Source organism: Frieseomelitta varia, unplaced genomic scaffold (genome assembly GCF_011392965.1).
Source record: "Frieseomelitta varia isolate USP_RPSP 00005682 unplaced genomic scaffold, Fvar_1.2 scaffold_178, whole genome shotgun sequence".
Classification (NCBI taxonomy): Eukaryota; Metazoa; Arthropoda; class Insecta; order Hymenoptera; family Apidae; genus Frieseomelitta; species Frieseomelitta varia.
Window position 1 is genome coordinate 43436 of NW_025109505.1, and position 24704 is coordinate 68139.

Genomic DNA, 24704 nt, shown 5'->3' on the forward strand with positions numbered 1-24704 from the left:
ATTATTCAGAACGGGAACGCGTGTCATCCACGGAGAACGACGGAGCAAATTCTTTCCTGCCCGACGACGGGGGACCGTTGTTCTTTAACATTCTTCCGTCATTCGACGACGATGACACGTCTCGCAACGAAGGCGTCGTCCCCTTTACAAGAAATATCATGATTGAAATTCGTCTTGGAATGTTGACCCTCCGGGGTGGAGTGCACGTCCGCACGGTGACTGGCGCTGGCGCTACGCAGAGGCGCTGGCGTCAGTCTGCTCGACCGCTCGAGTAACCGCGACCGACCGGCTGACGCCCCCCCTTCCCCTCCTCTTCCCGCCCAACACTACAATCATCAGACGAGTCCACCTTGCGCTTTGCTTTGCCCCCTTCTTTCTTCGGCTAACTTGCCCCCCTGTCCGCTTCTTCACTCCCTCACCCTCTGTCATCGCCACCTTCTCCATCCGCAGGCTCTTTCAGATCCTGCTCCAGTTGCACAGATCGTGGATCCATCGATCCTCCGCAAAAATTCCTCCGCCTATCCCAACCAGTTCCTAAAATAACGGCCATCTAGATCGTAATTTGTTCGATCGATCAAAGTTTTCCCCGCGCGGTGGAATTGTTCGTGTATATTTAATAAATTTCGTACGATTATTTCGATTCGGTCGGTGCGACTGTTCGTTCGCCGGAGGTGTAGGAAAAGAAAGGAGAGAAAGATGATGGGTCATGATTTTGAAAGGAGCGATAGCGAATACGTAGCGTACATGCGTGCGAGTGGCGCCCCTGGCGGCGAACGCGGGAAACAGCGGCGCAGCGGTGACGGCCATGTTTAACAATCTCCCTTGTGTGTTTAGTATGCTGCGGTCGGTGTATCGGCGCGCCGGGACGAGACGGACGGGACGAGACGAGCTCAGGCAGCGACGTGGTGGTGGAGGAAGAGGCGGTGGAAGTCGGTGTGCTGCGCGCTCGTGACGGAGACCTCGTGCGTACCAGTCGCGTCGTCGAGCGGAGCCGAGTCGAATCGTGTTACGGACGAAATCGGTGGCCTGTTCCTCGCAACAGTTTGCCTGCCCCCCCCTACGGGTGACGACGACAAGTCACATCGGTATATCTGTGCGCGCGAAGCGACGTGCGGGAAGCAACGAGCACCAGTGGAAGAAGAATCTGAAACAGCCTGTGCGTGTCTCAGTCGAAAGTGTAACACCGCGACGAGCAACTGAACTCGATATACACATACTCTTGCCGTTTTCCGCTGCGCCGAGCTGCAACTTTTCTTTCTTTCTTTCTTTCGTGTGTCGTCGGACACAGTCACCGGCGACACAGTGCGTGGTCGAAGAAGTTTTCAAACGGTGCAATCGAAGGCAACTTGGTGCGCTCTAGTACACATATACTCCCCTACTCTCATTTTTCTCTTCGTGCGCGTCGTTCTGCTCTCTTTCTCTCGCTTTGGCGGATAGCTGTCCCTATCCCATCAGTTTGCGTCTCGCTCGTACCATCTCGCTGGCTCGTCCGGGCAGCGATTTCAAGAATGTGACAGTGCGCGTCCTCGCGGTCGCCTCGCGCGAATAAGCCCGCAGGCCGGCGACGGCGATGGGTGACGAGCGACAAGTGTGTTACGGTGAGAACGGTGCGTGAACAACGGCCAGCGTGTAGGAAGGGGGAGGGGAGGAGAAAGACGGACGATGCCAGCGGAAAATGTCACTCGGTGATACGCGTATACGGATGACGGGGAGTGATCGACGCGACAATCTCGGATTTGAGGTTAAAGTGTCGTCGTCGTCGTCGTCGTCGTTGTTGTTGCTGTTGCTGCTGCTGTTGTTGTTCCTGTTCTTGTTGTTGTTGTTGTTGTTGTGTGGTGCCGGCTTGCCGGCATTGGCGACGGCACGAGCAGAGGAGCGTCAAGAGCGAAAACGACGGCACTGCTATCGTATCACGTTGGGCTTCTTCAACGTCCGTGAACCCAGGAACATTAATCAACAACCGTCCTGGTCGGAACGCCAGGTTGCCAGAGTCGTCTCGTAAGAGAAACGTAAACGATCAGAGGAGAAAAGATTCGCTGGCCCGATAGAAAACTTGTTTTTTTTTTCTTCGTGTCGGGCGAACCGCGCTACCGGATTGTATCACATATACGTGGGCACGCGTGTGTTGTGGCGTGTGTGCGTGTGCGTGTGTGTGTATCGGGTCGCGAGGTTAAGACAGAGCTGTCGATACACAACTTGTCTCGAGGAAAGTCAAGAACCGGTGGCGTGTTCTGCGCGCGCGAGAGACCGATTCCGCCACATCCAACGACTGGATAAGAAGTGTATCGTGATACTAATAGTGCGCGTCCGTAACCCCGCCGGCGACCGTTGCACCGTGACTCTGTGTCGAGAAGCATTTGTCGCGACGTTCGCGAAAATTCTTGTGTGCCTTTCCTCTCTCGCGAGAGAAACGAATTTCACGATTCGAGAGAGACACGCGCGTAGGTTCTTTCCGGCGTCTGAGGAAAAATCAAACGCGAGAGAGAAATCGTTCGAACTTACTTACCGGTGGAGAGCGTACCGCGAGAAATGAAGTGGCGCTTCAGCTGATCGAGATCGCCGGGACGAATTGGCGTGTGCTCGCTCTACGTGTAAACGAATCGCTGGGGCGCGCGCCGATCAGCCGGCCAGTTTGTGTGTGTGCGTACGTGCGTGTGTGTGGTCTGTGCGCACACGTAGGTAAACGAGAGTTCAAGGTCGGCGGACGATATTCTCGACCCAACCTTTCGGTTTCGTGCGTTTGAAAAAGTTACCCAGGACAAGGGGTAGAGGGACTAAGAGGACGAACCCTGCCTTTTTTCAACTCTAGGTCCGTCTCGTTTCCCTTTCCGTGAGCGAGTGGGAACGAGGACACTACAACAGAGTGAAAAGAACTGCGAGGGGGGAGCGTTTCTTGCCACACGCGTGGTGCCCGTCGTCACACTATTTCGGGACCGTGATCCAAAGTGCACGAAATCCGCAGGGAGCATAAATAAATATATACGCGCGTGTGCTGCTGGCCCCGTCAGAGGAGAGTCTCTCGCTCGGGACCGTCGCGTCGTTCGTCGGTGTGTGTGCGTCGACGGAAGAAGGCGGCGGTGTTTGTTTTTTTGTCTCTCTCTCTTTCTCTGTCTCTGTCTCTCTCTCTTTCTCGTTCTTGACAGAGTGTACGACCGCAGTCTCTACACAGTGTGTATACATACCCTTCTCTCGTGCTCCGGTTTCTTTTTTCTTCTTTTCTTCTTGTTTTGTTTCGTCGCAGCAGTCGTCACGTTGGCGAAAGAGAAGAGCGGCGACGCGGGCAAGCTCCTCGGCAAAGAAGACGACGAGAGAGAAAACGAGGCGCATAGGAGGAGGCTGCTGGTAGTGGAAACTGTGGAGGAAGAGGAACGAGAGGAGGGGGCGGTGGAGGTGGTGGAGGTGGCGGCGGTGGAGGCGGAGGAGAAAAGTGGCGTGTCCAGTACGCGGTGGTGTGACGGTGTCGCGTCCGGCACCGATTCCAAATATCCCTCATTTTCCGCGCGGCTACGTTGAAAAGTACTGGCCCCCAAATGCGCGTACCGCAAATCCTGTTTCATGTTCATGTTCTGGAGCAAACGGACGGCGCTCACTAGACGTCTCCTAAAGGCCAAGGTCCGTGGAGAGCATGAAACCGAGTGTGAAGCTCAAGAGGATTCGTCACGTATTCATCGCGCAAACAACACGAGCGGCACCGAGAACGACACGACCGGCAACGTGACGGCAACGACGGGCCGGACAACCAGAGGAGCGCGTGGAGCGTCGTCAGGAGGAGAAGGAGGAGGAGGTGGTGGAGGAGGAGGAGGAGGAGGAGGAGGAGGCGGGGGTGGTAGCAAAGGGGGCCGCGTCTCGTCGAGTAGGCTGCATCAAAGTTGCTGCGGCGGTGATCAGAGCCCGGACGATGACGACGATTCCGTTCGTACGTTGAGGTGCAAGGAGCTCCTTAAATCGCTCAAGGAGAATCAATTGGAGATGTTACTCACCGCAGTGGAGAGTTCTGGTGCCGATCTCGGCTCGTGCGTCCTCGTGCCGCGTCAGCACGCCGAGGAGGACGGCTACGAGGCCGAGCAGCCGCAACAACAACAACAACAACAGCAGCAACAACAATGCTATCGTTATCACCGTTACCACCATCACCACCACTACTACCATCACCCTACGCATCATCACCACTATTATCACCGGTATCACCGAAGCAAGCATCATCGTTCCTCGTCGTCGGAGAACGTTGGCGGTGACGATCAGAACTCTGGATCGGACGACTCGCGCGCGTCGTCGATAAGGCCGGATCGACGAAGAGTGCCAACACGCGGCTCCCTCGACAACGCGCCGGTCGACCCTCACCTGCTCTGCTGTCAGATCTGGCGGTGGCCGGATCTTAATCAGTCGTCGGAGCTCAAGAGACTTCCTGTCTGTCATTCCGCTAAAGACCCTGTATACATATGCTGCAACCCTTACCACTGGAGCCGGCTTTGCAAACCCGGTAAGCGATCTCTCTTCTCTTTTTCTTTTTTCCTTTCTTTCTTATCTGTCTCTGCGAATGATTGTACATACTTGAAAGAGCATAGACAACATGATGGAACGAACGTTGTTACTTGTTGAACTCTTGCTTTTTACGCTCGGTAGAGTGACTATAGAAGACTATAGAGAAAATCGCCATGTAAATTAATACGATCGAGCGAATCGGGGGATTTGGAAATGTTCAATCAGCGTCGTGTTCGAGATTATCTGTGGATAAGTTGGAACACGTAAAGCAGATAATTTCTACGGAATAAAGAGCGAATGAGTAGATTCGCTTGTTGACCGTACGTGTACGCAAAGGTTGGGAGATCATGAGATTAGTATCTTCGTGTTATTAGTATGTACGTATTTATAATCGAATTTTCTTGTAGCTAGCAAGCTTCCGACCTTCTCTTTCTCTCTCTCTCTCTCTCTCTCTCTCTCTCTCTCTCTGTTTCAATGAACATTTAACGAACTTCGTTTCTTACTTTGTTTACAAATAGACACGTTTAACTCAGATTTGAATATTTTCTTTTTTTACGAAATTATATATATATATATATTCAAAAATATTTTACAACCTGTTTAATTGTTAGAAAAAGAAAAGAATTGTATGAAAATGAGAGTTTTAGAAAAATCAGTGTAATTATGTGTAGAAAATCAACGTTGCTACGTACGGTCGAACGTGGCAGTTGATTTTTGCAAGCGCTGGCAAAATAAAAATAGAGATGACCTTACGTATTCCGATAAGTTTGGGGCAATTGTCGCGCTTTGAAAGCCGATAATTTAATTATAGAGATGTAATAACGTACTGGCTAATAGATTTCATTTGTTTTGGTTCGCGCAAGCGCAGATTACGAACTATCGCGTCGCGCTCGCGTCACACTGCTCTCATAGTAACTAACTAAAATCCGATATGAAATTAATCATTAACGTTTCCAATTTTGCCCTCCCCTCGGTCCTGACGCGCCGAGAAAATGAAACGAAATGGAAACGCAAGACGGGACGCGTGTTTCGTAATTTGTTAATGTACCGTGGCTCTTGCGTTTCGTTAGAGGCATCAAATTTGCGTGAAACTCCACATTAATATTCGTTCAACTGTTACATTTAGCCATCGATTGGTCGCATTTCGTCGAGTGGAATTCGTCGTTTGTTGAAGAATTTGTAATTTCGTAATGGAGGTACGCAGAGTCGGGAATCTGCGTTCGAATTGAACAGCAGAATTGGAGTGCCTAACGCTCTCGATCGCGAATTTTCCATTTAGATCATCGCACGTTTAGGTCGCGAAAATTAACCACTTGCGCTGGCAACGGATTGCGGACCATAACGAGCGACCAAACCGTATACGAATAATTCGCCGCTTTCTTTTTGAACTCGTCGGTATGATATCACTGGACAGAAATTATCGAGAAGTAATAAATTTATTATTTGTTCTGCCTATTTTGTTTTACTTAAATATACTTAAAACTGAGAAAATATGAATTATAATAATAATTTATAATTATAATGTTAATTATAATATAATTTAATATAATTAATAATTATACGATTAATTATAATATAATTTAATGTAATATAATTATAATTATAATATTATAATATTAATTATAATATAATTTTGGGACAAAAAATTGTAATATTTTCTCAGTTTTAAGTATATCTAAATGTAACCCAGACAAAACAAATGATAAGTTTATTATTTCTATTATATGTAGTTTATTATTATATATAATATATTATTATATTATTGCTTATTATTATTATTATTATTATGTAATAGTAAGTTTATTATTTCTACGATAAGTTTACTACTTCTTAATAATTTCTATCCAGTGATGTCATACCGTCATGAGTTCAAAATAAAAAGAAAGTGACGAATTATTGTATGCTGTTCGGTCGCTCGTTATGGTCCGCGAACCGGCGTTGCCAGCCCAAGGGGGTTGAAACTGAGAAAATGTTGTAATTTTGGAACAAGAAATTCTCGACGTGCGTGACACGTCATTCCAGCGCAAGAGGTTAAAGTCGGGACTAAACAAATTCCAACAAATTCATTGGTTTATATGTTTACTTTCTATCGGAGCCGAAGAGCAACTCGTGTCCATTAGTCACGATTGGCAAGCACACAAGGCGGACATCCGCTTAAGCGTCGAAATAAAAACCCGTAACGGAATCTGACGTTAAGCGTCGTTGAGACGCCTCGGGAAATCAGCTGTCACCACCTGATAAATTCCGAGAATAGCCGATTCATGAAGTCATCCGCGTATTACTATTATGCCGCGGAATACATCGTAAATATAGAATTCCAATAAATTAGCAGAGCCACGCGGCGAACAATGGGCGTTATTGTCTCCGGCAGCCATTCCACAATTATATCGTAAATTGTCACCGGCAACAGCCGAGTATAAAACTGTTCGTCGAACGTATTATAGCGAATTCCACGCGCGCGTTACGTACGTGACCGCGGCGAACGAGCGCGAATCTCTGAGCATCTACAAATCCCCATTGGAAAAATTTAACGGATCTATTAACTTATTAGCTTGCAATTAGTTGCGATGCCAGAGAATGTTCGCGATTGGCTGCGACCGTGCTGCTTGTACGATCGAGTTTTGAGCTTGATGGATATTCCGTAGTGAGATTTATTTTTATCGCAATGAACTATAGACTACAGTCGATAATTACTTGTTTGAAATCTATCACGATCTATCACCTGACGCAATTTCTGCAGTGTGTAGCGGTTATTAAAGCCCTTGCGCTGGCAACTGGTTCGCGGACCATAACGAGCGACCAAACCGTATACAATAATTCGTCGCTTTCTTTTTCTTTTGAACTCGCCGGTATGATACTACTGGATAGAAATTATTAAGAAGCAATAAGGTTATCGTTTGTTTTGCCTGGGTTACATTTAGATATATTTAAAACTAAGTATTTATATATACTTAAAACTAAACTCTATATATATATATATATAGAGTTATAAAAACTTAAAACTAAATTTTATATATACATATATATATAAAACTAAACTATATACATATTAACAACTTAAAACTAAATTTTATATATACTTAAAACTAAACTAAGAAAATGTTGCAATTTGGGACAAAAAATTCTCGACGTGCGGGACACGTCATTCCAAGAGGTTAACGGTACAACTAAAAAACTTGAGCTGAGAATTACCATCAGAGGTGTCAAAGTGAAAAAAATAGAATACTAAAGAACTTAGGCATAGAATTACCATCAGAGGTGTCAAAGTGGAAAAAAAAAAAAAAAATAGAATACACGAGGTTTTGTTTGTGTGTTTTATGAAAAATCATTGAAATCTTTAAACATACACTTTTCAATTTCACATCTATGATATATAACAAAAATTATGAATTGGTCATTGATTTGACCACTTCTGGCGTTAATTTTGTTTCACATTTTTCCTCAAAGAGTCACTTTTTCGCAAACAGAGGAGAACAAATAACGCAAATGCTCTCTGGTACACGTATCGGCGTTCGTCGCGCGTTCGTGTTACGTAGTTGTACTTACACGTCTCGTAGGAAATGCCACCTTCAAACCGCGTGTCTCGTCGCCGGGACGTGTGAAACCTCCGGCGTCGTTTCGGCGACGTGCGAATAATGTAACCACGCGAAAGCACCACGTTGCAACGGCACACAGGCGTTGCTCCGCCGCGAACCAAATGCTAATCGCGGTTGCTGGTCGCGCGCTAACGAACCCCTCGGTTGCCACGGGTCAAACGGGTGAAACAGGTAATTTATTACCGATACCGAGGAGGATTAGTCGATGTCCAGCTGTGCTCGGGTTCCTAGGTAAATGGGAATACAAGCGTTTCGTGCGCGGAATAAAAAAGCTATTCGGAGCTGTTTGAGCTCGCGTTTCAATGCGACGAGGCGACGGGCCTTTTTCTTTTTCTCTTTCTCGTACGTACGAGCGCAACACAAAAGGACAACAAGAGCGGAATAGCGAATGGTATCGATACGTGTGAGCGTTGTCGATTGTCCACGGTCGCGCATCGGTAGCGGCCGCGAACTGTAATAAATTTTGATGAAAGCGGACGTTTCGCTCCGCCGTAGGAATCGGCAATGAACCCGTCGCTTTTGTGTGCCCCCTGTCATCGAGGCTCAACCGCGGATTCAACGTGAAAAATCACTTCGGGCATTCACGTCGTCCCGATGTTACGTTGGATACGCGTGATTTCGAACGAATCTGCAGGGTCTGACATGAATGTCGAGGCGTTTTATCCGGGGGTGATCAGGGTTGACCGTGCGTATATATGTATAACAGATGATCGCTCATCTTTTGGAGCTATTCAAGAGTTCTAAAGGTAATAATAATGTAATATAATGTGATATTGTATTCTATATAATAATATATTTTATGTAGCAATATAATATACTATAATATAATAATATAATAGTATAATATAATAACGTTCTATGTACCTAGTAATATAATATATAATAATATATTCCAAGAATTTTAAGATAATAACAGTATAACATAATATAATAATATATTCCAAAAATTCTAAGGATAATGATAATATAATATGGTATTCTATATAATATTCTATATAATAATATAATATAATAACATATTCTATATACCTAGTAATATAATATGTTATAATATAATAATATATTCCAAAAATCCTAAGGATAATGATAATATAATATGATGCAATAATATTCTATATAATAATATAATATAATAACATATTCTATATACCTAATATAATATATTATAATATAATAATATATTACAAAAATTCTAAGATAACGAAAGTATAATATAATACAATAATGTATTCTACATAATAATATAATGTAATATAATAATATATTCCAAGAATTCTAGGAACAATAATAATATAATAACATTAATCGGAACTTGTTTCGCAAATTACAATTTGAATTCATTTCGTTTTTCAATTATTTTTGCAAAGTCGAAGACCGTCACGTGTGTAAGAACATTCTAATAACCATTATAACGGTAGATTTGCGGCGGATTATCCAGACGGTATTATCCCTTAGTGATAGGTAATTGTACAGTTGGGGATTACGATGACAGTAATGTCAAAGTAAAGTGAACAAGTCGATAGTTTCATTCTTTCAAATTAAAATGATACTAAAGAATCCAATTAATTAATGAATCTCAAATTCACGTCATATCTATATCTTAGATTTCACTTGAAGTTTAACTTGGAGAGAAAGTTCCGCGTGTTCGAACGATTGAATTGTTACACCAGGGCTGGAAAATTTACCAGTCGAATTTTCTGCTTGAAATGGAATGATCCAGCAGGTAGGCTGGATAATAGTGTATACCTGTTGTCTCATCACTCGGACGTTACCTTTCGCAGGTATCAATGGTGTCCCGTAGCAGGTACGGTTATCTATTTTCAATCAAAGGTCGTCCAGGCCCACCAATTATCTTTCATCCAACTTTCCTTTCAAGATTCCAATTTCAGTTCTCTCTTTCTTCAGAGAATGACCATTCCGCTAGCATTTGGGATTTAAAGTCGTAAAAATCCTCTTATCTCCTTTTCCTTCTTCTCCCCTAATGAAGACAAATTGGGGAAGAGAGAGAGAGAGAGAGAGAGAGAAAAAACGAATAGATATTCCAATATCGAACTAAAATGTGTTTTGTTAGATAGAATCGTGACGAAACGTGTGTTCACAAGTTGATTGTACTTTCCTCGTTGTACACGCCCATTATCTAACGAAATATCGTTGCGAAATAATCGAGCGTATGAAATTAAATATCCACGATTATCTAGTTTACACGGACGTTGGTTGTCAACAGGCTCCTCGCGTAATCGTAAAATTTGTTAACACGATCGTCTATCGTGGCACCATCTGTCTGTCTGTCTGTCTGTCTGCCTGCCTGCCTGACTGATTACCTCCTCTCGTTGGCGACACAAATTCAACCACAAAAAGTCTGTCGCGTCCTATCGAAACACAAAGACAGTGTGTATCAGGAGGAAAGAGAGGGAAAATAGAGAAGGCGCCAGCAAAACGCGACTTTACGTAACTCCGATGATCATTCGACTCGTCGCCGCTCAACTTTTGTTAGTTGGAAACTAGTTAGAACTGGGATGATCGATCGATCCTGATTTCGAATTCTCGAAACGATAAAGAAAAAGACTCGGGCGCGAGGGGACAAGAAAATCCTGCATGCTTATAGCTGTTAATGCGTCAACCGGTTGCCGGAGAGTAAAAATATAATAAAATTGCAATATTTCCCGTTGAAACTGTTCCATTATTGCTAAATGCTTTCAGAAGTCGGGGGTGGTGGGGAAATGAATGCGAACGTTATAAAATACACCTACTTCTATGAGAATTTATTGCCGCACTTCTGAAGCGTCGCTCTGGTATACTTAGCATCGAATATCGGTCGGCATATATTTTCTCGCCAAACCAATTCGAGATAAAATCTATTTATATTAAAATCGTATACTCGCGATTTTATTTATAATGCGGCGCCTGGTATATTTAATGCGCCCTGAATATCGTTACCCGACGCGTAAAATATCAGCGAGCATATAACGGAGATATGTATGTACACCGAAAAAAAAAAAGAAAAAAAAAAGAAAAGAAAAAATATCTCTAAACGATTACGAACCTCGTAACACCGTCAAGCTCGAGAGTTTATTAAATGAGAGATCTATCCGTCGGTTTTATCTGAATAAAATCGACGTAGGCTGATATACCGAGCGAGGATAGAAGGGAAGAAAAAGAATGCTCGCTCAAAAACGATCGCCGTGACATTTAGGCGTGAAGCAATTGAAAAGATACGAACGTACCGGCCGATAAATCGTGTCCACGATATTGGACAAATGATCATGGGCGCGTTACTCTCATACTTTTTCTACGGGGCCGCCTTCTACCAGTCGAGAAAACTCGTAAACCAATGTAGTATGTTTCTTGGTGTGTTAAAGCCGCGTTTACATTAGGCAACCGTTTAATCCGCCGATTCGGTCGATCGACCTGAAATCGTTTGACGTTTTTAATTAAGGCTAATGTTCAATTACGGTTGATACTCTACGATCCTGATTATCTAATGATTTTTGAAAGTTGCTCGATACAACGAACGCGCGACGTGTAATTTCAGTAATTGTAATTAATTTGATCGAGTTAGTGAACATAATCTCATTTGGGAGATGAAAAAACTCGAGTTGGTGGATATTCTTATCACTTAAGTAGTGTAACTTTGGGAAATCAGAATTAAATCGAGCATTTGGTTTGTTAGGTACGTTAAGAGGCATTGCAACGCTGATGATGTACCTGATTATTATTTAAAATTTGTTTTTTTTTTCTTTTCTACTTGAAACTGATATAATTGATTAAGAATTTAGTTTACACTTGAACTTAACTTGAGGTTGATCGATTTGAAATCGTTTGATATTTAATTCTACGATCTTGTTACTTTTATGATTATTCTGATAATATAATAATAATAGTATTTTTATTCTAATAATATAATAACAATAGTATTTTTATGATTTTACAATTATTTTTATGATTTTATAATTAATTAATTTTATAAATAAATAATAAAAAATCATTTTTATCGTTCAATACAACCAGAGCGACGTGTAATTAACAATTCTTGCCAGCGGGAAGTAGAATTCGAGTCGGTGAATATTTCTCGTCACTAGATACAATTTCGAAGAATCGAAATCGAGTCGAACGTTTTTATTCGTCAGGCACGTTCGTGAGAGAATCTCATTGTTCACTCTGAAACAATTGACAGCGACTGAACAATTGAATTTGAAATTGAAATTGTCAAGATTGGTTTATTAAAATTTATTAAAGTGAATCAAGACGGCACGAGAGAGAACGTTTTGCACGATTTTAGCCTGATTTTAGCGATCGACTCGGGCAGAGCACAAGTTGCCCAATGCGAACACGGTTTGCCACTTGAGCAATAATATCGGGTACGAGGAACGAGAAGTTGGCGTGGCGCACGATCTCGCGACGTCGACGTCGAGATTCGTCACAGTTCGCCGCGTCGCGCGGCGATCTATCGATAATCGGGAGCGCCGGAAAATCGGCGCGCGAGGTAAACACCGCTGTTACACGGCGCGCCGGTTCACTTTCCTATTAATATCCTCCCGTCGCCGGGGGGTGGGGGGAGAGGAGGAGGGAGGGAGAGATTCGACGAGACACGAGCGCGCGGACGCGTTCGCTGTTGCACCGCCACGGAGATTCGCAGAACGAAAATCTCCATATAGGAAAATAACGAAATCCTTCGGATTCCACGCTGAGGTTTCCACGTCTAATAATAGCGGCGGGTCGCTCGCGCCAGCGCGCTTCTCGCGTACGTGTACACCCCCGTTCAAAAGTATCGGGGCACACTTGCTCGATCGCGAACAACCGCTGGAAAATTCTGAATTTTCCGTACGTATGAAACTACGCGTTTGTTACGTCGAATTTACGCAGGTTATTCTTGAAAGCGTTGTTAGAAAAAGGTAAGAAACGCAAAGGAAGAAAAGAAGAAACGTTCGAAAGAACAAATTGGTGTAGATCATCGTCGACTACTCCTCTACCCTATACTTTAGCCTCCGTATAAACTTCGAGTCGAATCGAATCCGAAGCTCTACGCTCGAAAAGAACGTACTACCAATCGGCATTTACCGATAGCCGGCACGAAGTTATAGTCGGAGGGAAATGAATCTAAAAATAAAGCATATATTGGGCGAGTCGCGGCCTGCCAAGAAAGAAGGAAAGAGAGCAAGCAAAGAGATCGAGGGGCGGGGGAGGGGGAAGTGGTGGTTGTAGCGGCGGCGGCGGCGGCGGCTCGAGGAGAAATAGAAGAAAGAGGAGAGAAAGATGGGGAAAGGGGGCGAGAGAGTAAGGAAAGAACAAGTCGGACGATACTCGAAGAGAATGGGGAGGAAAAGTGGTCGGTGAACGGGGCGCCCGGTGAAACGTATGCATGCGCGCGCGCGCGTGGTGTGTGTATGTGTGCGCGCGCCTGTGGTTTTGTCGGGGAAGTGGGCTGCAAGAGTGGGGGGAGTTGGCGAGGGGAAGATGAAGTGTAAGGGGGAGGGGGAAGCGCTCGAGGTGGGGGGAGCTTTCGAACGTCGCTGGCGGGAGTCGATGCCAACGGGTGGGGGGCGAGGGGTTGGCGAGCGGCATGCGGACGGGGCGAGGAGGGGGGCAACCCGGCGCCGCTGCGTGTCATTGCTGGCGCCAGCTAATTGTCGAGGCCAGTCGGCATTAGCCAACGAGCTGACCGAACCAACCGAACCGAACCGAACCCGAGCACTGCGAACGCAACTCGCTGCGCTACACTACACCGGCTACGCTTCTCTCTCTCTCTCTCTCTCTCTCTCTCTCTCGGCTGTTCTACTCGAGTGGTAGATTCTACACTACATGATCTTCGAAATGGCTCGAGTCTTCTCCTCGAAAATTTCCTTTCAACTTTCAGCTACATACGGCCTCGAAGAAATACTTCCGAGAAGGTCGTCCTGCAGGTAGCTTTCAGGAAGCTTCCACGGAGATTTCGTCGAGATACGGCTGGTTTTTCAGCGGAGAGATAACAGGTTTCTCTCTGGTATTTTCGTCCTTTCGGACGGGGGAAACTGGGACTTGGGACTTGTGTTAGACTAGTTGGTGTTATTTAGGCGAATAGGGAAGATTGCAGGGAAATACGGTGTATCTTGTTTGTTCGAAAGATCATGCCCCTGTGAGAATTTGTTATTGTTCACATTGAGGCTTCGTGGTATTCGATTACCAAACGCGTAGAAAGTGTGTGGCAAATAGTAAATAGTATGAACGGGAGGGGGTAATGACGATTGTATGACGGTGTCGATCGATGCAAGCAGAATAATAATATTGATAACAGTTTCTAGTCATCGATTATTATCTATTTTACCGTTTTAAATAAAAGATACGCGGTGTTCAGTTTTTTACACGAATATGTAATGTTATCTCTTTAATCTTAGAACAAACACGACACTTCAATTTCTACTTGTGTATTTTACGTCCGACTTTATTGTCGAAAGTCGGACGTAAAATATATTTGATACTTAACCATTTGAACTAATCAACTGAACTGATCGTCTACTTAAATCTCGGGGATTAATTTTGAAAGCAGTGTGAACTGTACGACGTATTTTAAAACAAAAACACGATACTTCAATTTCTGTCTACGTTGGTCGAAATAGATGTATTATATACACGGGTACTTGACGGTATAAACTAATCAGATATCTACTTAAATATCGTGGATTGATTTTGAAAATCATCGGGTGCGTTTTAAGGTGCGCGCGAATTAAATTATTTATTATTGCCACGTGGAGTTTTGTGTTCAAGTGTCTGCGACGTGTCGTTTCGCATATTATACCCCGGGACCTGCGTACGATTTTCTATCGTAAGCATTATCGTCGAAAAATTTTATAGCCGTCGAAACACGGTTATAAACGTTCGTCGACATTTATCGAAGGTGAATCGCATTCACGGTGGCGCCTTGTTTTCGCAAACGCGCGACAACCACAGACAAGCACGCACGCTGCTCTTGTCTTTATCTGTTGTTTTGCGCCCGACCGCCGATATTACGAATATCGCGGCGTTTGTTAATAATTCACTTGGACGAAATCGATTATCGTCTAGGCTCTAGACGGTGTCATCGACGCAAATTGTCGCACTTGCTCCGCATTTCTATTTTATCAAAAGTTGCATTTAGAATGCGATCTTTCGTCCTTTGCTTTTCTTTTCTTTTTCTTTTTTTTTTTCTTTTTCTTCCATTCGCCTTATATTATCGCTGCCCGGAGCGCCATTTGCATGCTGCTTTGTTCCCAGCTGCGAAATACGATTTCCAATCTTTTCGTCGCTCGGGTTGCAGCGTCGCTTATTTTACACAATTTTCGTTTTACTCTCGAGCCCGTGAGCGCTCGTATTTTTATCCTCGTAATTTTTTCTCACGCGTAAAAATTTATATAAAGCTCACTCGACCGTGCGAGTAGGATAAAGCTGTCATTTCAACCCTCTCTTAAGCCAGTGTTTACAAAAATACGAACGAGAAATTTCGAAATGCGTTTAAATACCGAAAATTGAGATATCGACTCCGGGGTGGGAATGTTCATTGACTGTGTCACGCCGTTTTCTATTAATAGCAGGAAATGTGACTACAATTTCAACACTTTGGCACTGTACTAATTCTTCATACAGACAGGAAAACTAACGGTGGAAAGAGAATTTATAAGGCGGTGGGACTGTACCTATAGCAGCAATAATTTCAGGAAAACTGATCCATAGTAATTTTACGTAAAGTGCCTCACTATCGAACACGTTGGGAAACGTTCTAAAGCGAAATACACGCTCGAAAACGTGTCAAATCAAATTTGATATTTTAAATATTGGAGCACTTGCGCGTATTATGTAACCGATAAAAAGAAGAAAAAAAAAAAGTAAGATAAACGTCTCGATACGAGATTAACGATGACGGGGAAATAAATTTCGTTCCCTTATACACTTTAATGTATTAGCTTTCGTTGGAGAGGTTTAAAACGGAGATGCTAGAGCGCCGGACAAATCCCTGCGTATCAAATGCAACATTGAAAGAAGAGTTGCTATTCTAGGTCGTCTCAACCTTACACTATCCAAGTGTGGGTCGTTTTAATCCCATCCTGCTAGTTAAGTAGCAGCCACATTGTATCACGTTACCTCGTAACTTCTTAATCGTGCACGAATACTCCTGTAGCCGACCAATTTAATAATTTTCGTCCTTTTAAATACAAAACGTTGATCAAAAACGTTGATTCCTCTAGTTTGCTCGCGTTTCGCTGGCGTTTGTCCATCTATTTTCACGCACTTGTCATTTGATATTTCCAAAGTTATTCAAGTTATTCGATTTTCTGTCCTATCCCAAAAGATTCAAGTCACTCGAACATTTAAATTTAAATTTAAATTTGAATTTCATTGTTTTAAATGTAGGATAGGTCAACAGTTTCTTCCCACCTATTTTTTTTTTTTTTTTTTTTTTTTTAACGAAACATCAAAATATAAGAAATTATTGATTTTAATCACTTGCGCTGGCCAACCGATTGCGGACCATAACGAGCGACCAAACAATAATATACAATAATTCGTCGCTTTCTTTTTGAATTCGTCGGTATGATATCACTGGATAGAAATGATTGAGAAGTAATAAATATTTATTATTTGTTTTGCCTATTTTGTTTTACTTAAATATACTTAAAGCTGAGAAAATATTTACAATTTTTACAATATTTACAAAAAGTTCTCGACGTGCGTGGCACGTCATTCCAGCGGAAATTTGTGGGTCGCAGAAATTTTAGCAAAGTTAAAAAATATAAAAACGAATATTTAGACCTTTGTCTTTAATACACGGTAAAATTATATTCATATGCTTAGCAGAGAATTATATTCGAATAAATTTTCTTTGTGATTTATTATCCGCGAGTGTTTTAATTCGTATTTCCTAGTTTATTACATCTCTGTACCCAGGGCCATGAAAATATTTGCTTGAAACTCTGAAATTTATATCATCGATTGAAAGATTCACAATGCACAACAATTAGTCGACGATATATGAAAATATAAACGTTAATATAATATAATATAATATAAAATATAAATATAAAATATAAATATAAATAATATAATATAAAATTTTATAGAATATAAAAGTTAAATCTTGACGTTTGACGATATTTCAGAATATTTGAAAATACTGAGTTTTACCAGTAGAACGACGAATTGAAATTGATATAAACTGCTTGAACGATTGAATCTGTTCTCCCTAATTCTACACTATTTACGTTACATCCTATCTTCAATTAGGCCCAATTTTTCATAATTTCACGCCTCCGTAGCTCTGCGTAGAATTTCCACGAACGATCGTACACACGTGTGCAATACACGTATACTGTACTCGTCGATCGGAGGTCAATTTTTCCTTTATCGTCTGAAATTCCAAAGTTAAAGTCTTTGTTGAGTCTCGCGGGAAGAGGGGGGAGAAGGGTGGACACGCGACGATCGAGAAACACGCGATCAACTCGCGGTTTGTGAACGCTCTGGTGTTTCAACCGATCACCATTCATACTTCGCGCGGCTTCGCGCAACGCGAGGCAAATGGCAGGCAAGGTCACCGCGTTTTTGGCAAAGCGGCGGAGCGCCGGCGCGAGGAACCGGGGGCGGGGGGCTTGAATTTCAAATGGGTGCAGAGTGAGTCAGAAATTTAATTTTAATTGATACGTCGCCTCGGTCTGGTGCCGCGTGAGAGGTGCATATCGGTGCCTCTTTGTTTCCCAAGTGTTGCGTGATATTAGGGAGTCGAAGAGGAAACGGGTTTCTCTCCGGGAGAGAAATCATGAAAAGAAAAAAAAAAAAAAGAAAAAAAGACCCGCCCGAACTTTCTCGCGTGAGTATATAAATACAAATGTTTAAAAGGACGTTATCGTTATTATCTCGAGGATCCTTGTTCTTGCGTGTGCCGCGCGTTCTTTCCTTTTCAATCAATATTCTTCTCTCCCGTTTTTTTATTTTTATTCCTTCGTCCCGAACAAGGTTGCAGAACGAATTTTTCCTACGTGTAAATCGACGCACGCCGAATTCCGCGCCAATTTTATTAATCTGGCAACGGTCGATGCGCTCTCGACGTGCTTAACGAAACGTACGCGGAAACGTTCCCCCGATCACAGTTACATCGTCTTCTTTCTTTCATCCCTCGTTTCCGATCGAATCGAAAGACTTCTCAACCCCTTGCTGGCAACTGGTGGTTCGCGGACCATAACGAGTGACCGAACCGTATACAACAAATTCGTCGCTTTCTTTTTCTTTTGAACTCGTGTCGGTATGATATCACTGGATAGGAATTATTAAGAAGTTATTATAGAAATAACAAACTTACTATTACATAGTAATAATAAACAATATAATAATATATTATATATAATAATAAACTTAGTTATCATAGAAATAATAAACTTATTTGTTTTGTCTTAAAACTGAGAAAATGTTGCAGTTTGGGACAGAAGATTGTAATATTTTCTCAGTTTTAAGTATATTTCTAGTAAAATATAAATAATAAATTTATTACTTGTGGATAATTTCTATTCAGTGGTATCATACCGACAAGCTCAAAAAGAAAGCGACTAATTATTGTGTACGGTTCGGTCGCTCGTTACGGTCCGCAATCAGTTGGCCAGCGCCTAGTGGTCGAGTCACACGCTTTACGGTCAAGTCGTTGCGAGAATTTTAGAATATTTTTAAATCACTGTTACCTCCCGTAATGCTGCCTGGATATTGCAGTTGCAATTACGCGAGTTGCGGATTTCTTAAAATCAAGATGACAAATTGAAGCAAGCTCTCAAGCTCTCGGAGAATTATTCTATGAACTTGCATGACTCGCTCGGGAATTATAAATAGAATCGCAGACGGTTGAATCTCTGTGATTGTCCGTTTGGGATTGAGACAATCGTGACACAAAGAGAGAGAGAGAAGGTGTTCGTGTGTAGGCACCCGCTATTAGGCGCATTACGCGTCTTTCGCGCGAATATTACTCGCTACCGTTCCCTGTTGGAATTTTGCCGTAAAATACGTCCCGTCGTTTGTTACAACCGCCGCGGATCGTGTTGCGGCCGCGGTACGCTATAAATTTTCAAATTTAGTTTTCGTGAAATATATTTGGACGGAGGAGCGCGAAACAAAACGTATAGCCGGCTTTTGGCAAGTCGTGCGCTCAATCCTGCGGCCGCCTCGATACCACCATGTCGCGGCGTTTTATAATTTCGAACAATTGCAAAAATAATGGGGATAATGTGATTTGACATCTTTCAAATTTAGGCTGCACCCTGTATCTATTGTCAAATTGTGACTCGAGTTTGTTCCTTCTTTTACCTGCCAGGGAGTAGAAATAATTTCATCAATTTTAAGGATTCATTCTTGAAGACCGAATCAGAAACGATGAACAATTGACGATAATTTAAACTATTGTAATTTTAAAATTATACACAAGTTTGTATGAAAATCATACAATTCACCTGGGCTCGTTTTAAAACGTGAAGCTACTATTCCGACAGCCGTAAAATGATTTTTATTTTGTATCATGTAGTGGGTAAAAGTTGTGAAGATTCAAACGATTATGTAGAAATGCAAATAATTTTTTTCACAACTAAATTCAATAGTCTTTGAAATCTTCTTTACAAAACCTCTTTAAAATTCCCTTTTCATTGAAACTTGAATTAAAAATTAAAATTAAACGACGAAATGTTAGTTCATCGTTCAATGAAATAATAAAAAAAAAAAAAATCATACAAGTTTTAAAGAGATTTCAATTCACAAGACTATATTGAATCTAGTTATAAAAAAGATTTTTTTTAATGTATTTTTTATATTTGAATTTTTTTTTATATGCCCCCATATTTAAATTCTTACAATTCTCGAGAATTCTGTTACAAATTCAATCTTCAAGATCATGAAACAAACTTTTTAATTTTTCTTTCTTTGCGTTTGAATTTGTACGATTTTCGAGAAAAAAAAAATCGCCACCCTTTCCAAATAATGTAAAATAACTTATCAAGATTGATAGTACAGTAGCATATTCTATGCTTTAAAATGAAATCAAGTTGTATGAAATTAATAACACAGTTTAAATCATTCTTCACGATTGTTCGCTGAGTTACAGCTCTCCTCGCTGTGTGTTGTCCCCTTTAAATTTACGTTTCGTTCGACCGCAACGCTCGCTCGATGCATTCGCATCGCTCCTTTTTATATTCTGTCCATTATCTTCCTCGCGTTCGTTTCGTTTCACGTCAAGAACGTTCAGATTAACCCCTTCGCATCTCGCGGACGAGATATCTCGCGACACGATGTTGTTTGCGCCACTCTTGGAACGAGAGAGATATCTCATCGCTCGATGTCGTTCATGCGTCGTTATAGACGAGAAATCTCGCGTGTCTATCTCTCTTTTTTTATTTTTTTTTTTTTTTTTTTTTTTTTTTTGATACTTGCAATTGCACGTCGCTTCGCATTAAAAAAAAAATGACAAAGTAACTTTACGCTCGACGTTATTGAGCCCCTTTATATTTCTAAAATATCAGCACTTTTATCGCGGTGTTCGTCAGCGCGCGATTAAGCGTAAATTGTTCAAAGACCCAACATTTCCATCCGACAATGTCCTCCACCGTATAATTAATCCTCCAGCCGCCGGTAATTTTTTGTTTTTTTTCTCTTTTTTTTTTTTTGCGTACAGAGAATGGCGAATGAAATTTATATGTTGCGCGAGTTTATCGTGAAGGAGAACTAATACCGTATTTGGTATCGCCCGCGGCTAAAAGGTTAAAATACGAGCTCCCTTCGAAATAACAGTTTTCCTACCACGGCCACATATGCCTGCAAGAGCATGCAATTACACACTCTTCGAGGTATTAATAGTTTCGTTTAATTTCAAACACGTCGTTCGCCGTATAATTATGCACAACCTCCTCGAAAACCAGAGCCGCCGGGCTCTTTTAAATATCAATTTCACTTTCGATCAGCAATATCTTTCACTCTTCATTACTGTGCAATCAAATGTACAATGTCAGTTCATTTCTGTCATGAGATGTTTTCAGCATGATGGACGTAACGTGTCGCGAGGAAAGATCAAGGGAATAAACAAACATCATTGTCGTGATCGAGACATTGTACGTCACGATACATGTCGTACGTCTTGATCGAGAATCCTTTGCGAGGAAGAGGCTCGTTGACCCAGTTGTCGTCGCTTAATTGTGTCTGTTGCATCAGATTTTAGTAGACTCAAGTATGTCGCGTATGTTACAATATTCTCTTTGTTTCGATTGCAGAGACGATCGTTCGATCGTCTAATTTTGTGCCAACGAGAGCGAAAAATTTATAAAAACTGTTTGCTAAAAAAAAAAAATTCATTACATTTATCGTAGGTATACAGAGTGGTTTCACATAATTTGCACACCTGAAATAACTTCTAAAGAAAAATTGTTTAATAAAAATTGTGTGGTTTTAACGTTTTTGCGCCCAGCAATTGGTTCGCGGACCATAACGAGTGACCGAACCGTATGCAATAATTCGTCCTCTTTTTGAATTCATCGGTATATCATTGGATAGAAATTATTAAGAAGTAGTAAACTTATTATAAAAGTAATAAACTTACTATTATATAATAATAATAAACAATTATATAATAATATATTATATATAATAATAAACTGCTTATTATAGAAATAATAAACTTATCATTTGTTTTGTCTGGGTTACATTTAAATATACTTAAAACTCAGAAAATATTGCAATTTTGCATTTTCGACTCTAGAATTTTTATATTTAGAATATAGAATATTTAGAATATTTAGAATATTTCTATTTATAAAGAATCTTTATTTCATAGAAACAAAAATTTCATCGAAATGTATCAAACTTGAAAAATTGACCATGAAAATTTTCGTTAAAATATCGCGTGATTTTCAGACTACTGTGCATTGTTGAAAGACACGGCTCTTCAAGAATTGCTTGTCGGTGGACGCATTTTCGATTCCAGAGTTTTAAAAGAGACCCTTATTTCTTACGAAACAATGATCGAAATATCAAACTTGGAAAATTGACCGTGAAAATTTTGGCCAAAAAAATCGTGCGAGTTTCAGACTATTGTCGTTGGAAGACGACCGACGATCCCTCGAGAATCGGCGGACGCGATCGTCGTGGCATCTCGATCGCTAGGCGCCGCTCGGTTACCTTGACGTTCGCGATTTTATTCGCGGTAGCCACCGTTTTGTCCTCCGCGGCTCTCAGGCCGCTACGTAAAAGGACGAAAAGCGTCGTGTACCGGTTTCGCCGTTGCCCCGCGCCAATAATAGAATCGTCCGGTTTTGGAGCGCGGCTTCTAACGGGGCGCCAGGCCTGTTTCGTGCGCCCGTTGTTGCTGCTCGCCCATTAATTTCCCCTCTCGATCGAAAGCCCTCGCGAGCGTCGGTTGCCTTGGGTCGGTTTTTCCAATCGCTCGCTGCTCGCTTCGCCAAACGATCGTCGATCCTCATTCGGATGCATTCTCAAGTGGGAATCGGGACGCCTCCGTCTACGTCTCGCGCGGTGACATTCCCACGAAAATAGGTTTGTCGCGCGTTGGCGCCTCTAATCAATGGCACCTCGTTTCCTTTTTAACGAACCTCGCTCTTCACCATCCACGCGCCACTCGATGCTTAAGGGAGTGAACGTAATTGGCAATGGTTGGACGTTGTCCCTTTACGTTGCAGAAACCTCGGTTTTCTTGAAATTTACGAGACGAGCGTTAAAATCCGTGGATGGACAGATCGCTATTACTTCGGTTTTTGTTTCCAAAGTCGCGAAGAAAATGGGAATAATTTGTTTGTCGTGAAACTAGAGCTCCAATTTACTAGACCAGATGGTTAAATTTAACTAATTTTTTAACTAAATTTTTTAGAAGTGATGGAAAAGAATAACCGACAGACGAGTATCCTATATTCTAAAATAAGTAAAAGACGTACAGTAAAATTTCTATTTTTGTATAATTATTATTAATTATTATTTATTAAATTATATATTAAATATTTTATATTATATTAAAATAAATAAAAATCAATTTTTTTAAATTAATATTTTTATTTATTTTTATATTATATATACATATAATATATATATAATAAAACTTTTATTTTTTATTATTAAATAATTTTTATTAAAATTTTTTGAATTTAAGAATATAGATTTTCTCGAAAGCGAAACATCTTAGAAAATTTTATTCTACATTTCTTACTCATTTTCGCATGTTAGAATAATCTCCCGTTAATTTTTTTTCTTTTTTTGTCATGTTTAAAATTAGTTGAATTCAAGTATATACTCGATAAATTCTCAAACTCGGTTTTCTCGAAAACGAGAAGTGTCTTGTAGAAAAATTTTATTCTTTATGTAGATTTATTCTTAATTGTTCAATTCTTATTCTTAATTTATTCTTAAATGTAGAATCATGCCTTAGCCTTTTCGGGTGAAAACACGCTGAAATATTGGAATTAAAAATGTCTTACGTTGATCGAGAACGTTGTAAATTATTCTTTGCTGTCTCTTGGTATAACAGACGACAAGCTTGATAGATAAAAATAATTTAATCAACCAGGTAAATTATTCCCCGTATAATTGAGATAATGCCTACTTGAATAACCGCATTTTTCCTAGATAATAAACTAGATTATTAGCCGTCAGACACCTTTTAATTACCTTTTGATTACCTCTGATATTTAACATTCTGAAGGAAATAAACTAATGGGATAATGAGCGGAATTTATCAATGTGTCTGTTTCGTTACGACAAAGCAAAGCGACATTAGACCAAATTAAAAGATCTTTATTCTTATGATGTAACATTCGATGAAAGATAATATTCGTAGATCAGAGAGTCGTGTAAAATTATAATACTAATTACTGATTGCACAATTAAATGATCAGATGCGAGTTTGATAATTTCTCTAATATTGGTATTTGCTGATTGCTTTTTCTTCTGATTTTAGAGTCGCCGCCACCCCCCTACTGCCTTGTTGCCGACAGACTGAGGCCCGAGGGTAAGTGCCTTCATCTATTACATTTTTAATACCAGTACACTTGCTGCAACATATGCAGCGACATCGTAAATTAAATCAGGAATTAATCGGCGACGTTTATCGATACAGCCGCGCCCAGAGTCCTTGCACAATTTATAAAAGCTCGTTGAGAATCTTAAATTATCAAAGCCATTTGTGACGACTGATATAACTGAAAATTTCGATTATTAGAATGTCGAGCAACACTGTGGTGAATTATCGCGATCAGTGGAAAATTTTGGAATTGATTTTTATGAGAAGTATTTGATATTCGAATCGTCCTTCTTGCACTACAATGGTTATGAGAAACAAATATATTCACGAGTTCACCGTGTGTCTCGAGTTAGGTGTCCACTTCAGTCCGCACAATTCAGCAAACTTTTAATCATTTTAATCGATTTTCATCGTATCTGTTGCACCAACGTGGAATGCAGCCTCGCGCAATCGTTCGAGCGATAACTCATGTTTATTGCCCCGCGAACGATTAGCATGCGAGTCGTTTTCAACGAGCGTCGCATCTCGTGGCTTGGCTCGGTGCAAAAATTCTCTGTGACGAAACGTACCAGGAGGAACGTGTCTCACGACGTTTGAATCGATTTTGAAATAATGCTTTGAAATAACCAAAGCGGTGC

General features: G+C 41.3%; 1 protein-coding gene across 2 annotated transcripts; it reads left to right on the forward strand.

The window, feature by feature from the left end:
- Window positions 1-442: 442 nt before the first annotated feature.
- Window positions 443-24099, forward strand: LOC122538802 (mothers against decapentaplegic homolog 7-like). 2 transcript variants are annotated; one of them, XM_043673182.1, is made up of 3 exons: window positions 443-3168; window positions 3242-4480; window positions 24004-24099. In XM_043673182.1, exons 2-3 carry the CDS (start codon window positions 3556-3558, stop codon window positions 24081-24083), a joined length of 1005 nt encoding a protein of 334 aa, XP_043529117.1. In that variant the 5' UTR covers window positions 443-3168; window positions 3242-3555; the 3' UTR covers window positions 24084-24099. The 2 variants fall into 2 exon arrangements, with proteins under 2 accessions (XP_043529117.1, XP_043529116.1); XM_043673181.1 differs by having other exon boundaries at window positions 443-4480.
- Window positions 24100-24704: the final 605 nt, after the last annotated feature.

Coding starts and splice junctions, on each gene's coding strand:
- LOC122538802 (XM_043673181.1), top strand. CDS start 3,556: ATGTTCATGTTCTGGAGCAAACGGACGGCGCTCACTAGACGTCTCCTA. Junction 4,481..24,003: donor GAGCCGGCTTTGCAAACCCG/GTAAGCGATCTC, acceptor TTCTGATTTTAG/AGTCGCCGCCACCCCCCTAC.